This window comes from Pelophylax lessonae (assembly GCF_965119305.1).
Source record: "Pelophylax lessonae genome assembly, chromosome: 5".
NCBI lineage: Eukaryota > Metazoa > Chordata > Amphibia > Anura > Ranidae > Pelophylax > Pelophylax lessonae.
In genome coordinates, this window is record NC_138772.1 from 353706835 (window position 1) to 353722433 (window position 15599).

At 42.8% G+C, this 15599-nt stretch overlaps 1 protein-coding gene across 2 annotated transcripts in view; it reads left to right on the forward strand.

Moving 5' to 3' along the window:
• CARMIL1 (capping protein regulator and myosin 1 linker 1) overlaps positions 1-15599 on the forward strand; it is a 477665-nt gene that overhangs the window by 436905 nt on the left and 25161 nt on the right. For both annotated transcript variants that reach the window (XM_082259259.1, XM_082259260.1), the window contains one exon: positions 1045-1154. In XM_082259259.1, coding sequence (XP_082115385.1) covers positions 1045-1154 — 110 coding nt within the window. The remainder of the gene's footprint in view (positions 1-1044; positions 1155-15599) is intronic.

Sequence of the window (15599 nt, forward strand, 5' to 3'; positions counted from 1 at the left end):
CTCAGAAGTAAAGATGGGTAGAGGTTCACTAATATGTGAAAGCTATATCTAAAAATTGTAACACAATTTCAGAATAATGTTCAACATAAAACTGCAAAGACCTTTTTTTTAGATCATCGTCTACACTACATAATATCATCTAAAATCCTCAAAAGATTCTGAGAATTTGGAAAAATCTCTGCACAAGGGACAAGGTTAAATGCAATTCTGGATGCCTGTGATCTGTGGGCCCTCAGTTGGCACTGATTTAAAAAATGGGCATGATTCTGTGATGGACATCACTGCATGGGCTCAGGAATACCTGGAAAAAACAGTTTGGTCATCCAAAAATGTTAATGCCCTATCATGCAAAGAAGCTGTATCCAAACCATCTTCTCCGGGCCAAATCTCATTTAAAATGATCTGTTGCAAAGTGGAAGACTGTTCTGTTATCAAACAAATTGAAAGTTGACGTTCTTTTTAGCAACCATATACATTGCATCCTTGGACGTCGCATCCTTGGACTTAAGAGAAGAGGTACCTTCCGGCTTGTTTTCGGCACTCCGTTCAAATGCCGGTACCTCTGATGGTATGGAGGTGCATCAGTGTGTATGGAATGAGCAGCTTGCAGCATAATATCTTTTTCAGGGAAGGTCTTGCATATTTCAGCAGGATAATGCTAAACTGCATACTGCATCTTTGACAAAAGCTTGGCTACCTTGTAGAAGAGTCCAGGTGCTTAACTGGCCTACCTGCAGTCCAAACCTTTCACCAATTGAAAATATTTGGTGCATCTTTAAATTAAAAATACGACAAAGAAGACCATGGACTGTTGAACAGATCTATCAGGCAAGAATAGGACAACATTGCTCTCCCAAAACTCCAGATGTTTACAGAGTATTGTTAGAAAAAGGGATGGTACTTACTTATTTTTATGTTAAAATGGTACATGCATTCTATTATGTAGATTTTACACAGTGTCCCAACTTTTGTGGAATTGGGGTTGTATTAATGTTGGCTATAAAGGATTTATTTCCATGTCCATTAAAACTTTTTATTTTCTAGCAACCTGAAGCTGAGGTACCTGCAGACGGAGAACAGAATGGCCTGATGCTTAGAGTGGATGAAGGTGTGGATGAATTTTTCACCAAGAAAGTGACACGACTAGAAACAAAGTAGGTGTGATAATTGACCATAGCTTAGATTGTACTGGGAATGAAAAATCATATTTGATGTGAAAAATAATATTACAAAAAAGTCTATTTTTGGGATGGCTTGGGAAGGTAGATGTCTCCCCACCTATTGCTCTTATATTTCTTAATCTTCTAAGATGCTGTTGGACCCATCACAGTTTGTTCCTGACAGTGACAGTGATGCACACACAATATTTTGCTCATTTATTCTTCTGTGTGAAAGAGTGAAGGATGAGCTCACTCAAAGCTGGAAAGGCTATCTGTGGAATAATGACTATTTCTATTACATTGGAGTTGTTTTTGATTCCCTGTTAAATGTCAGAAATGGTCTTGATTGTCAAAAGCAATGTCAAAAACTGGAATTAGTTCTCATGATCTGTTCATTTATGAACCCCCCTTAGAACAATGAAAGACAATCACTTTAAAAGCTCATTCACACTGCAGTTGAGGGGTGGTAAACCACACAGTTAACCACTTAAGCCCCGGAAGATTTTACCCCCTTCCTGACCAGGCCCTATTTTGCGATTCGGCACTGCGTGACTTTAACGGACAATTGCGCGGTCGTGCGCCGCTGTACCAAAAAAAATTGACGTCCTTTTTTTCCCACAAACAGAGCTTTCTTTTGGTGGTATTTGATCACCTGTGCGATTTTTACTTTTTGCGCTAAAACAAAAAAGAGCGTAAATTTTGCAAAAATAACAATATTTTTCACATTTTTTTATATGAAATTCCCCCCCCAAAAAAAATGTAAAAATCTAAATTTTTAACATTTTAGGCCAATTTGTTTTCTGCTACATATGTTTGGTAAAAAAAAATCGCAAAAAGCGTATTTTGATTGGTTTGCGCAAAAGTTATTGCGTTTACTAACTAAGGGAAAGATTTTTGTCATTTTTATTGGGTTTTTTTTTTTTTTTTTTTTTTTAAACATGTAATGGCGGCGATCTGCGATTTTTTTTTTTTTTTTTTTTTTTTTTTTTTGCGGGACTGCGGCGGACAGATCGGACCCTTGACTGACATTTTTGACACTTTTGGGATTACCAGTGACATTAGTACAGTAATCAGTGCTATACATATGCACTGTTACTGTAAAAATGACACTGGCAGGGAAGGGGTTAACTTTATTGGAGAAGGAGGGTTAAGTGTGTCCCTAGGGGCGTGCTTCTAACTGTAAAGGGGTGTGGCTTGTTGTGTAACAACAGAGATATACGATCCTGCATAGCAGGACCGTATGATCTCTGTTCTTACACAAGAGAGAATGGCAGGTGGCTTTGTTTATATTAGCCGCCTGCCTTTCTCCCTCTGTAGTGGACGATCGCGAGTGGCCGGCGGACATCGGGTCCACCGGTCACACGCGCGGGGGGTTGCGTGAATGAGCGGGGGCGGGAGCACACCTCCGGCAGTGCATGCTCGCCCCCTAGAGCCTCACAGGCTAGCGACGTAGTCCTACGTCACTTTGCCTGTGAGGGGCTGACTGCCGCAGTAAATATACTGTGGGCGGTCGGCAAGTGGTTAAGCGGCATTTTTATAGCCCCTGAACTGCTCCCTCTTTAGCTGCAGAGACAGCGGCCAGGGGTGTACACATGCCACGGCAAGTGCCCCACCTACGCGTGCATTGCACACAGTTTGCAGCGCACTAATGCCGGCGTCAATAGGTTAAAGCAGATGGTAAGGAGGAGATTCAATGCCTCCTCACTTATTGTCAAATACTCTCGGAAGAGCAACCTAAATGCGGATAACTCTTTAGAGACCAAAGCTGGTATAAATGAGCCCTTAGCCCCATACTGTTTGAGTATTTCTGCACCCAGAATCATGAATATGTGAACCTAGCTCTGCACCCAGAATCGTGAATATGTGAACCTAGCTTTAGAGGAACATGGTTTAGTGCATCATATTTAGGGAAAGGACACACCCTTGCCATACCCCAGTCGCACAGACCTTGAAAAAATGTATGTGTATAAAAAGTGGTTAAGTAAAACCACTGGTGCTTAACTCATCACTACTCCTTTATATTTGCACCTGCACAATGCAAATGAAGTAATGAAGTACATTGAAGGATGAATGAAACGCTTAGTGCAATGTAAATACTTTAGATACTTAAGAATGCCCTAATTTTGCAATGCATATTACATCCAACAGGGCAGCTAACAAAAGTAGCTTTCCCTGTAATAAAAGTGGAAGTCAAGGAAAATGGTGGCAGCTCACTGCTGCAAATAGTTTTGTAACTTTTAAAGTGGTAGTAAACTCTATTATAAAAGCTTACCTGTAGGTAAAATGAATTTCTCCTAAACATGCACTGTTTAGGAGATATTCTAGTGAGCAGCAGCCGGTGACGTCACTGTGCCGTTCCTTCAGAGCTGTTTGCTGTGCCCAAGACTCCCGCCCACATGTGCGGGAGTGACGTCATGACGGCTCAACCATTCCAGCTGCGGCAGCCTGTGAAACCCGGAAGGAAGACTGGGTGAAGATTGAAGCCTCTGCAGCGGTGACAGCGCACTGCTGGAGGGCTCAGTTTCAAGTTAATGTGCATACTAGCACATTATGATATTGCCTTGCAGGAAGTAACTTTTTTTTTTTTTTTTTACATAAGTTTACTACCGCTTTAAAGAGTAACATGGCTCCCATTCTTGTTTCTCTCACAACTACTTCCCTGAACATTGCTTTAAAAATATTGTATGTCACACTCTTCGTGTCATCTATAGGTTACTATGAAATAAAATTTATTAAAAAGAAGGATGTCCTTATATAAACCCTAAAATGTATTTTCTTTCTGAAATGAAATGCATTGAATAAACTGCATTGGCATTCAGTGCTAATCTTACAGCCCAGTTTAAGTAATTTTACCAGAATCCAATGCAAAAATATAAATAAATTCCCACTTTGGATTTAATCTGTTCATGTTCTATGTTAGCAGAAGATTAAGATGTTGCACACTAATGAACATTGATGCTACATAAAAAGCGGGGTGCGTCATAACTGTCTTTTTCAGACAGTTTGACACAATTAGACCCCAAAAGAAAAACGTTATATGTTGCAGTTTACTGATCCTTAGATTAGGAGTCTGGATTAGGTCTGGAAACATGCTCTTGTAAAGTAGTATTGTCTACCTGCAGAAGGGGTAGATTTGGATGAATTTACATAAGTGGTTAGCAAACAAAACTTATAGCTAACACTAAGCAGTTACAATTTTTTTTTTCCTTTTTTAAAGAGGTTGTAAACCCAAACTTTTTTTTTTTTTTTTTTTTTAACCTGAAAGAGAAACACATAATGAGCTAGTATACTTACTTTAGAACGAGCCCCCACCGTGCCGCCCACTTACCTCTATGACGGGCGAAATGTTCAGTCGCCCGTCTTCCAGGATCGCAGGATCCGGCCATCTGATTGGCCGGAGCCGCGGTGACGTCACTCCTGCGCACGCGCGGGAGCCGACAGTCACGGTACGGGGCTCTGAAGGATCGGCACCAGCAGCCGTTCCTTCAGAGCGCATGCGCCAGTGATGTCACTGGCTGCATGTAAGGTAAATATCTCCTAAACGGTACATGTTTAGGAGATATTTACAGTACCTATAGGTAAGCTTTATCATAGGCTTACCTATAGGTAAAAGTTGCAGAGGAGGGTTTACTTCCTCTTTAAGATAAATGTTTTAACCAAATGAATAAAAGCTGACCATTGTAAGCACCCATATCAGTGTTAATCAGTTTGTCTCAACCTTCTAACCGTCACTTTTGCTGGCCAGCTTGTTCTTTTAAAAATTTTGAAAAAAAAAAAAAACTTACTGGCAGGGTAAACCCCTAATAAAACAATGTCAAAGAGAAGACTCTAAAAATCAAAGATTGCTGTGCGTTTGCTATTCAGACTATGTCATTTCTTTTTTTTCTATAAATCCAGAAAAATTTGTTTTTTTTTTTAAATTAAAAAAGCAAAAGACTTAATCGATACTTCAGTATGTGGTTAGAGAATACTGTGAAATCCCTTTGAAATGATCTATCCTAACAATGAAAAATGTACTTATCAGAGCATGTTGAAAGTATTTCTCGGATTATGTTGCTTAGTGACATGCTAAATGACTGAAAAATCCAGCTGTGGAGCAAATGTTTCAGAACTAATCAAAGGTGGCTTGGTGATTTTGTTAAATTTAGGTTTAAATGGTAACCAGATCAGCTGCTCAAAGCTCCCCGCCCTTCAAGTGGTCCAAAAGCACTGGAAATCTTGTTATCCAAATATCTAGATATCCCCAATCTATTTCCCACTTTCGTGATTTTGTTCCTTGTAAAAATTTACCGTTCAGACATGGTCTAAACTACTGCTGGACGCCAAAGGAGAACCAAGCTTAATTAAAGGCATTTTAATGATGGGTCATATAGGGTTTCCCCTTAAATCTGCAGCTGAAACAAAAAAAAATAAATGTCGTCATGTATTTATTTTGGTCTGCTAATCTTGACATCCAAGGGAGTTGGCAGTCTTGCTGTACCAGATGATGATTTGTATTATCTGTCAGTTCAAACTTCTTATCTTCACCATTGGTCCTGAGCTGAGGAAACCAATATATTTTAAATTGCTCAGCACAATTTAATTTGCCATGGCCATGGTAGCATCTCTACCAGGTGCCCTCTTGAACCCAAGATACAATATGCATGCTTTAAAAATGTGGGATCTTTTAACCGTTAATACACCCCTCACATTTTTGTAAATATTTTATTATATCTTTTCATGTGACAACACTGAAGAAATGACACTTTGCTACAATGTAACGTAGTGAGTGTACAGCTTGTATAACATTGTAAATCTGCTGTCTCCTCAAAATAACTCAACACACAGCCATTAATGTCTAAATCGCTGGCAATAAAAGTGAGTAAACACCTAAGATAAAATTTTCAAAGTTAGCCCTAAGTGTCAATATCTTGTGTGGCCATCATTAATCTCCAGCACTGCCTTAACCCTCTTGGACATGGAGTTCACCAGAGCTTCACAGGTTGCCAATGGAAGTCCTCTTCCACTCCTCCATGAGGACATCACGGAGCTGGTGGATGTTAGAGACCGTGCTCTCCTCCACCTTCAGTTTGAGGATGCCCCACACTTGCTCAATAGGGTTTAGGTCCGTAAACATGCTTGGCCAGTCCACCACCTTTACCCTCAGCTTCTTTAGCAAGGCAGTGGTCGTCTTGGAGGTGTGTTTGGGGTCGTTATCCTGTTGGAATACTGCCCTGCGGCCCTGTCTCAGAGAGGGGATCATACTCTGCTTCAGTATGTCACAGTACATGTTGGCATTCATGGTTCCCTCATGGAACTGTATCTCCCCAGTGCCGACAGCACACATGCAGCCCCAGACCATGACACTCCCACCACCATGCTTGACTGTAGGCAAGACACACTTATCTTTGTACTCCTCATCTGGTTGCCGCCACACACGCTTGACACCATCTGAACCAAATAAGTTTATCTTGGTCTCATCAGACCACAGGACACGGTTCCAGTAATCCATGTCCCTAGTCTGCTTGTCCTCAGCAAACTGTTTGCGGGCTTTCTTGTGCATCATCTTTAGAAGAGGCTTCCTTCTGGGACGACAGCCATGCAGACCAATTTGATGCAGTGTGCGGCGTATGGTCTGAGCACTGACAGGCTGGCCCCCACCCCTTCAACCTCTGCAGCAATGTTGGCAGCCCTCATATGTCTATGTTGCCAGCGGTTTAGACATTAATGGCTGTATGTGGGGTTATTTTGAGGGGACTGCAAATTTACACTTTTATACAAGCTGTACACTCACTACTTTACATTGTAGCAAAGTGTAATTTCTTCAGGGTTGTCACATGAAAAGATATAATAAAATATTTACAAAAATGTGAGGGGTGTACTCACTTTTGTGAGATACTGTATGTAGCTGTATCCGTATACACTAGTTAGCATGGCAATATCTTTATGGCTAAATTGACTACCTAAATCATTTTGTTCTTGCATAACAACTAAAGCTTTGTTTTGATAAATAGCCCACTCATGCTTTTTATTTTAATAATCTGACAAGTGGACAAACATGTTTTAAAAATGCAGTTTTTGTAATTTATCACCAGTTTTTATAACTTGTTTTTTTTTTGTCTTGTGCACAGTAAAATACAGTGACAGCCCCAAGCCTTTTAGCTTCACCACTGTGTCTCTCTCTGTGCCTCCTTTAATCTCCATGATTGGCTGTCATGGTGATCACACGATTGGTAAACATGCTAGTTCTAAAATGGAGTGTAAGTTAATGATCTGTCAGCATGGGTCACAGTGCCTGAGGACATTAATGCACAAATTGTGGTTGGAAACGGCACACCCTGCAAAAGAAAAGTATCTATAGATACATTTCTGTCAAAATCTGTATGTTTAACCACTTCCTGCCCATGCTTTAGGCGATAGACGGCTGTAGCGTGGGCTTCCAGTGCCGGGAGGACATCTAGAGACGTCCTCTCGTGATCGCGCTGCTTGCACGGCCCCTGCAGAGCGCGGGCGGCGCGCTTAGCAATTGTCATGTCCTTCGAACTCGGCTGAACACAGAACAGGGTAAGGGGCCAATCACAGCGGCCCTTTACAACGTGATCGGCTGTTAGCCAATGACAGCTGATCACGGAAGTAGTAAAATAAAATACCAAGTGATGATTAAATACCACTAAAAGAGAGCTCTATTTGTGTGAAAAAAAAATGATAAAAATGTTTGGTTTTAAAAATGTGTTTAGTTACAGTGTTGCATGACCGCGCAATTGTCATTCAAAGTGCGACAGCGCTGAAAGCTGAAAATTGGCCTGGGCAGGAAGGGGATATAAGTGCCGAGTAAGCAAGTGGTTAAACTTTACCACTTGCTGTTTTAAGAAAGAATTTCCTTCACTTTAGATAGATATTTTTTATTTTTTCCTCCTGTGCCTACTGGAAAAACTGAAGAGAGAAATTTCCCTAATGGAAACCAAGACAACAAAAAAAGAAAAACGCGACAACGATTTTAAACTTCTTCCCTGCTATATCCAAAATAAATAAAAAAATAAAAAGTCTTAAAAGTTAAAATAAGTTTACCCTTATCACCTTCACTTCTATGTAAAATAGAAAAATGCCCCCTATCCAATGTTGATAGAATGTGAACATTCTTCCATGATCTGTAATGAATGTACAAACCCTTAGTACATTTGATATACCGGTACTTACCTGTGATGCTTGCCGTAGAGTTTAGAAGTTGTTTTTTTTTTTCCTACCCACATTATTCTTTGGTTCTTCCGAAGGATATATAAATGTTCTATATTTTGGTGAAAATAAAAGCTTGAAAGCTGAACTCCAGGTATGAACTTTATTACATTGAACCATTGTAAGTATACATATCTCTTACCCACAGTGAGAACTGTGATTTTTTTTTTTTTCTTCTAGGTCCTCTGCAAGTGGCCTTTCCTCTGCACACTTACCACAGGGGTTTGATCACTCGCTACTGACATTCAAAATTCAAAGGCATTGTCTGATTACATAAGGTGGAGACCACTGCCCCTCTTCTCTACCTCATCCAATCAGAGAACACCTTGTATTCATTAAAATAGGCCTTCCATAAATGGGGCAATGCCGAGCGAGTGAGAAAAGCCCTATGGTCTGTGTGCAGAGGGGAAACTGTTCACACGCAATCTTCCAGGTCCCACTCAGATTCTAACTGTCACTGTAGTAGTGCCAACTAGTGATTGGTTCAGCTTGGCATATCCCATACCCAAGAGGCTGCTGGGAGAGCTGACAATGTAATTATGCAATAAAGATCATACCAGAATTCAAGTTTAAATATGTTTATGTAAATCTTTTTTTTTTTTTTTTGTAGCTGTGTTAGGGCTCTTTCACACGGTCCGCGCTGCTCAGCGGGGATCGATCCGCGATCCCCGCTGAGCCGGCGGATGACAGCTCCGTCTCCGCTTGCAGTGCGGAGAGGGAGGTGTCACAGCCCCCGCTGCTCTCTATGGGGGATCGGATGAGAGCGGACTGCCTGTCCGCTCTCATCCGATCCGATTACTGAACGGATGGAAAAATAGGGTTTCCATCTGTCCAGATTTCACGGACAGGATCGGATACGGGTGGCAGCGGGTGTCAGCGGAGGTGTCTCCGATCAGATCCGCCTAAAAAACTGACAGGCGGATCTGATCGGACCGCCCGTGTGAAAGAGCCCTTAGAATATACATGTCGTCCTAGTCCAGCCATTCACTGCCTTTGTATCTTAAAATTCTACATCACATATATAATATAATATGCATATTTACTGTATCATTTTTTTAGCGGACTTGCTCAGAGTTTTCCAGAATTGATATTTTGAGTTAAAAAGAATAAACGCAATATTTTTCATTATACAGTATAAGAAGGAAAGATGTTAGCGTGAGTCTGGCATCAGATAGTGCCCCCCTGTGGGCATTGAATGAGCATGAGAAAATACCCACTATGTCCTACATACAGGCAGTGATGAATGCTGACTTGTTGCTCCTAATAATCCTAAAAGAATGTAAAATATAATAGAGGGCTGTAAATTAATGGGTGCTCACGAGTTGTAAGCGTGCTTCTTCTCGCAGAAGCCCTCCTGTATCAAATCCACATAATAACATTTACGTTTGCCAGCAGATTAGAAATATAATTGGCTTCATAGACCATAATTATAGCAGAACAGCCTTTTAGAGATTTCTGGTTTTCCCAGCAGTGGCTCTGCATATTAAATTCAAAACGTGAAGTAGGGATGCTGTGATAGGGAAACCCTTCCATTGTATGGAATTGTAGGCCACACTCCCGCATAATCTCACTTAACTTAACTAGAATAATAACACTGACCCCAGTTTTGGCAAAGAAAAGGCCGCGGCACTCTTTATTGGTTTAAATAAATAAATTAAATCATAACAATTACTTTGAATAGTTAAATCATTCAATTCAATTGAATCATCAATTACTTGCTTGTAAAAACACTCAAACTGAAATAACTTATAATTGCTCAGTTATAAAACAACTCGAGCAACAATAAACATAAAATACCATACGAAATACAATGTCCCCCCTAGTATACTAGGGTGACCCAACCACACAAAGGTGCACGCGACAAAGGGAGGGGGGGCGGGGAACTTTCTTCTTTGTGCTCTTCGGTGCAAAAGGAAGCACCCCAGCCCAAACCAAGCTTATAAAGCCTCTGCCCCAGCTTGCTAGAACCTTCCCTGCACACCGATTGGCGGATACCTGCTGTATGCTCAGGTAAAATTAACCTCCTACTAGCCTAAACCTGTAAACCTATACCCCTATGCTTACCTGACAGAACTGCTAATGGTGGCCACAATCCCACACAAGTGGCCACATAATGTGCCCCCTTTTATATGGAATTGTAGGCCACACTCCCGCATAATCTCACTTAACTTAACTAGAATAATAACACTGACCCCAGTTTTGGCGAAGAAAAGGCCGCGGCACTCTTTATTGGTTTAAATAAATAAATTAAATCATAACAATTACTTTGAATAGTTAAATCATTCAATTCAATTGAATCATCAATTACTTGCTTGTAAAAACACTCAAACTGAAATAACTTATAATTGCTCAGTTATAAAACAACTCGAGCAACAATAAACATAAAATACCATACGAAATACAATGTCCCCACCAGCCGGGCTTGAGCAACAAGGACGGCCCTACCCCACCACCGCGGCCCTTTCAATGCTACACTGCAGCCCTAGATTTAAAATATCAATCCCCACATCTGAAAGGTGAATGCCATCCTGGCGATAGAGCCCCTGGATGCCACCCTCCAGATCCACATGCCTATAGGACAAGCCGCCAATAGACGGCATAAACTTTTCCATTGCCCTATTTACCCTTTTCCTCATCTTCTCCATGACTTTCCTCTGCGATGAGGAAAGCCAAGGAAGCCGAGGAACTATTTCAGAAAATACCACCACTGTCCCTGGAGACGAGAGGGAAAATAAATGCAAATCTCTCTTAATCTTAAATAGTAAGTCCAAAGTTTTAATATTACCAAGGTCATTACCCCCAGCGTGAATAACCACGATGGACGGAGGAGGCCAAACTTGGAACAATCTAGACAAATGAAAGTACAGCTGGTGCCACTGCAAGCCTCTAATTCCTTTCCAAAATAATTTAAACTCCAGAGGTAGTGCTAAATTTGTACTGTAAATACGATGTGAAGCTCTTTTCCTCGCCCAAAAAATGAATGAGTGGCCCAAGATCCAGACTGTTCGCTGAAAACCTGAAGGATTCAAATAAACAAGTTAGTCCTTACATACACTTTAAAACATTTTGATTTCCACCTTCCCATACTTTGTATTACCCTGTCCGAAAATCCCCTTCTAGCTGCCTCTGATGCTGCCCCTATCCTGAATGAATGTGAGGAAAACCTAAAATTTTTTAAGCCCAGCCGCTCTAAGCATTTCCGTAAAACAAAATCGAATTGATATTTTGTGAGTGGAGTGGAATCCATGTGGACCAAAAAAACGCCCACCACCAACCAAATTGATTGACTATGCCCAACGGGCAAACACCCTGATTATGCTGAGCCTTAATAGTAATTGCCACACCTCTCCCCAGAGTGTCCGACTTTGAGCGACGTAACCAAATCTGGACATCTTCCCTGCCTACCACTACCTGATCATATAAAAGGCCTCCCTCAGTCTTATTTGACAAAGGTAGCAGCTCAGAGATGCGGAGCGCCTCAAAAAAGGTCAATACAAAAGCCATTCTGAACAACAGTGCTTCATAGTCAGAATTACACACTAATGAGGTCATACCGCAGATATCCCCCAATAACTCAATAGAAATAGGTCTCCTGTCATCTGTTACCGCCACCTTCCTCCTATAACCTTTCAATGCTTGCTGTACCGAAAAATAGGTCGTACAAGCCGGAAAACCTTTCAGGCGGCAGAAAAAAGAGATGCCCGCCAATGTCTTACGTAAATAACTATAAGACAGTTTCCGCTGCATCAAAGAACCCATAAACTCCAGAACCAGACATTCCTCCGGTCGACCCTCCATCTTGCCCTTTGCCTCCATGAAAGCCAATCAACTCTTCCAGGCAGCAGAATAACTCGCCCATGTTCTGGGGGCCACTGATCCCTCGATCGACCTCTCGACTAAATCCCAACAACTGTCCAAACTCGGCTCGGAATCTCGGTACCTTTTTCGTCCGCCTCCGGCAACAGCTGGCGAAACGGTCCATCTGAAACCGAGATAGCGCATCGGCCAGATTATTCAAGACACCCGGTGTGTGTTTCGCCTTAAGCTATACATTGAGCTGTAAACACAAAAGGACAATCCTCCTGAGCACTCTAATCACACAAATGGACTTGGATGAGAGGCAGTTCACCGCGAACAAGACCCCTTTGTTGACAGTTTCCACCAGAATCCTTCTATTCGCGAAACATGCACCCCACAGTTCCAACGCCACTAAGATGGGGAACAGCTCCAACAAAACCACGTTTTTTGTCAGCTTTCCACTTTTCCATGACTCCAGCCATCCTGCACAACACCAATGCGTCTGCCATATGGCCCCAAAGCCTCTAGAGCCCGCCACATCTGTAAACAAACGAAAGTCAAGGGCAAAAATGAAATCCTCCTGAAAAAATGAACGACCATTATACACCTTGAGAAATTCCGCCCAAACAGCCAAATCCTCCCGGTCACTAGTCAATCTGATGTGGGAAAAGGGGGCCTTCAAGCCCGAAGTAGACAAGTAAAGGCGCCTTGAAAACACCCTACCCATGGGCATAATTCTGCATGCAAACGCTAACAAACCCAAGAAAGACTGCATCTCCTTCAATAGGACCTTCCTCCTCGACATAAACAACCGCACCAGAGATTTCAGCTTTGCCACCTTATCCACAGGTAAACAGAACTCCATACGATCCGTATCAATGTGAATGTCCATAAAAATTATTTTTGTAGTATTCAAGCAAGTTTTTTCCTCCGCCAGAGGAACCCCAAAATCTTCCGCCACTCCCCTAAAGATTTGCAACAAACTAAGACAATCCACAGAATCTGGTGGGCCCACGAACAAAAATCGGCCAGGTAATGCAAAACTCCCACACTACCCGACTTAGCCGCTACCACCCAGTGCAAAAAGAAGAGAACGCCTCAAAGTAGGCACATGACACAGAACATCTCATAGGGAGGCTTTTGTCAAAGAAGTACATACCTTCCAGCTTAAAGCCCAAAGAATTAAATGCCACAGGTGATATAGGCAAAAGACGAAACGCGTACTTTATGTCCGCCTTCGCTAACAATGCCCCTTGGCCAAACAGCCTTATCATAGCAATGGCTTCTTCAAACGTGGCATATGACACTGAAGACAAATCTCCATCAATGTCGTCAATCAGTGAGCTTCCTTTCGGGTAAGAGAGGTGGTGTATGACACGGAATTCATTCAGCTCTTTTTTGGGGACCACTCCAAGTGGAGAAACACGAAAACTATCAAAAGGCGGATGCTCAAAAGGACCTGCCACCCTACCCAGCTCGATTTCCTTAAAAATCTTGTCCCTAACTACCTGTGGGAAGTTTTCCACCGACTTCAGATTGACAACCTCTGTACATCCTTTCCCTACAAATGGGGGCAAAGGGAAACCCTTCTCAAAACCTTCAATGAGAAAACTGGCCCTCTCCCTGTTTGGGTATCTGTCCAACCATGGAAGCATTCTTTCCAGCCTCACAAGCGTGCAGGCTTTTTGGAAAAAATATCCTTTGGAACTTGCCCCGACCCTACCGTAGCATTTTTTCTAAAGCACTTACTCACTGGATGTGGGCCAGAGCAAAATGAACATTCATGCTTAGAACGGCAAGCCGCATTCCAACGACATTGACTTTCGTTGAATGCGAAACAACAACCTTTGCGATAAGCTGCATTCTGAGTGTTCACCACCGGCTGCCTAGCAGGATTCTGCCTCTGCGGGGACATCAAGTTCAGCCAAAGGCCGACATCCTTCATACCCCATCTTAAAGAGGGGTGGACTGACAGCTTCTGACGAAAAGATTTGTCGTAATAGTACCAGCCCAGCCCCCCAAAGCTCTTGTAAGCTTCCAAGATAAAATCGAGGTGCCGAAATAGGCCCCCACACCCCTCAGGGTGCTTCTCAGCCATCAACCCCGCAAATATACAAAACGCCTGCAACCAGTTATGGAATGACCTAGGGGCCCCCCTGCGCCGCTCCTCATCCTGTTTGTCGTCTCTTTTATCAGTCCTAACCGACAGCTCCTTATGAGCAGGTAACAGTGTTAACAAATCGACAAACTCGCCCTTCCATATTTTTTCCTTAAGCCCAACACTCAAGTGGTAGCCCAGAGGTGACATCTCACATGGCATCGCGCCCTTCATACACACCTCAGGCACACCGCTACCTCCCAGCAATGGTGCATGCGCGGACAAAACATTATTTTCCTTAGATAAACTTTGACTAATATTACTATGAGCGAAATTATCACCATAAGGAATGGAGACAGTAGATACTGCAGGTGAGAAATTAAGTTCACAGCTTGGCTGCTGCTGAACAGACACAACAGGCTTAACAGGCACAGGAGAAACAGCAGGGGAGACACGAGAAAAAGATTGCACCAAAGAAGATAAAGAGTTAATTAATATAGACAGATTCTGTACATTGCACAACTCACCAGCTGCTGGGGGGAGAACAGGCTGCTACTCAGCTTCCTCCAGCAGCACACTGTCAGATGCTCCTGTTGTCTCATGCTGCGCTGTAGCCACTCCCACAGCAGGTGTTCTTGAAACTACAGGGATAATTCTCTGTGGAGATGGCAGACGCCTTCTCTTCCTCTCTGGGTCTGCCTGTTAGTTTTCAGCCCGCCCTCCGCCGCCCCTTCTTGGAGACAGGGAGGCTCGTCTTCTTTTAGATGCTTGGCGCATGTGCGCCTGGGACGTCTTCACCGCCATGACAACGCATGGCAGCTCTCCTGCAGGTACACACGCCGGCTTCTCAGGTGTCTTCTCTCTCTCTGCAGGCGCTTCTGCCTGTGAAGGAGCAGGGTGAACTTCAACCGCAACTTGCTCTGTAATTCCAGACATAGAGAGACAATGCCGCAGCCAGGCTTCTCCCCCCGCACTCTCTGCCTTCTCAATCAGCTGCTTCAACAAGGCCTCCATGACAGCAGGTAAGAAAAAACCTCCTGGACTACTTCTGCTGAACTTTCTTCTTTGTGCTCTTCGGTGCAAAAGGAAGCACCCCAGCCCAAACCAAGCTTATAAAGTCTCTGCCCCAGCTTGCTAGAACCTTCCCTGCACACCGATTGGCGGATACCTGCTGTATGCTCAGGTAAAATTAACCTCCTACTAGCCTAAACCTGTAAACCTATACCCCTATGCTTACCTGACAGAACTGCTAATGGTGGCCACAATCCCACACAAGTGGCCACATAATGTGCCCCCTTTTATATTCTTTGCCTAATCTAGCAATGCTGCTT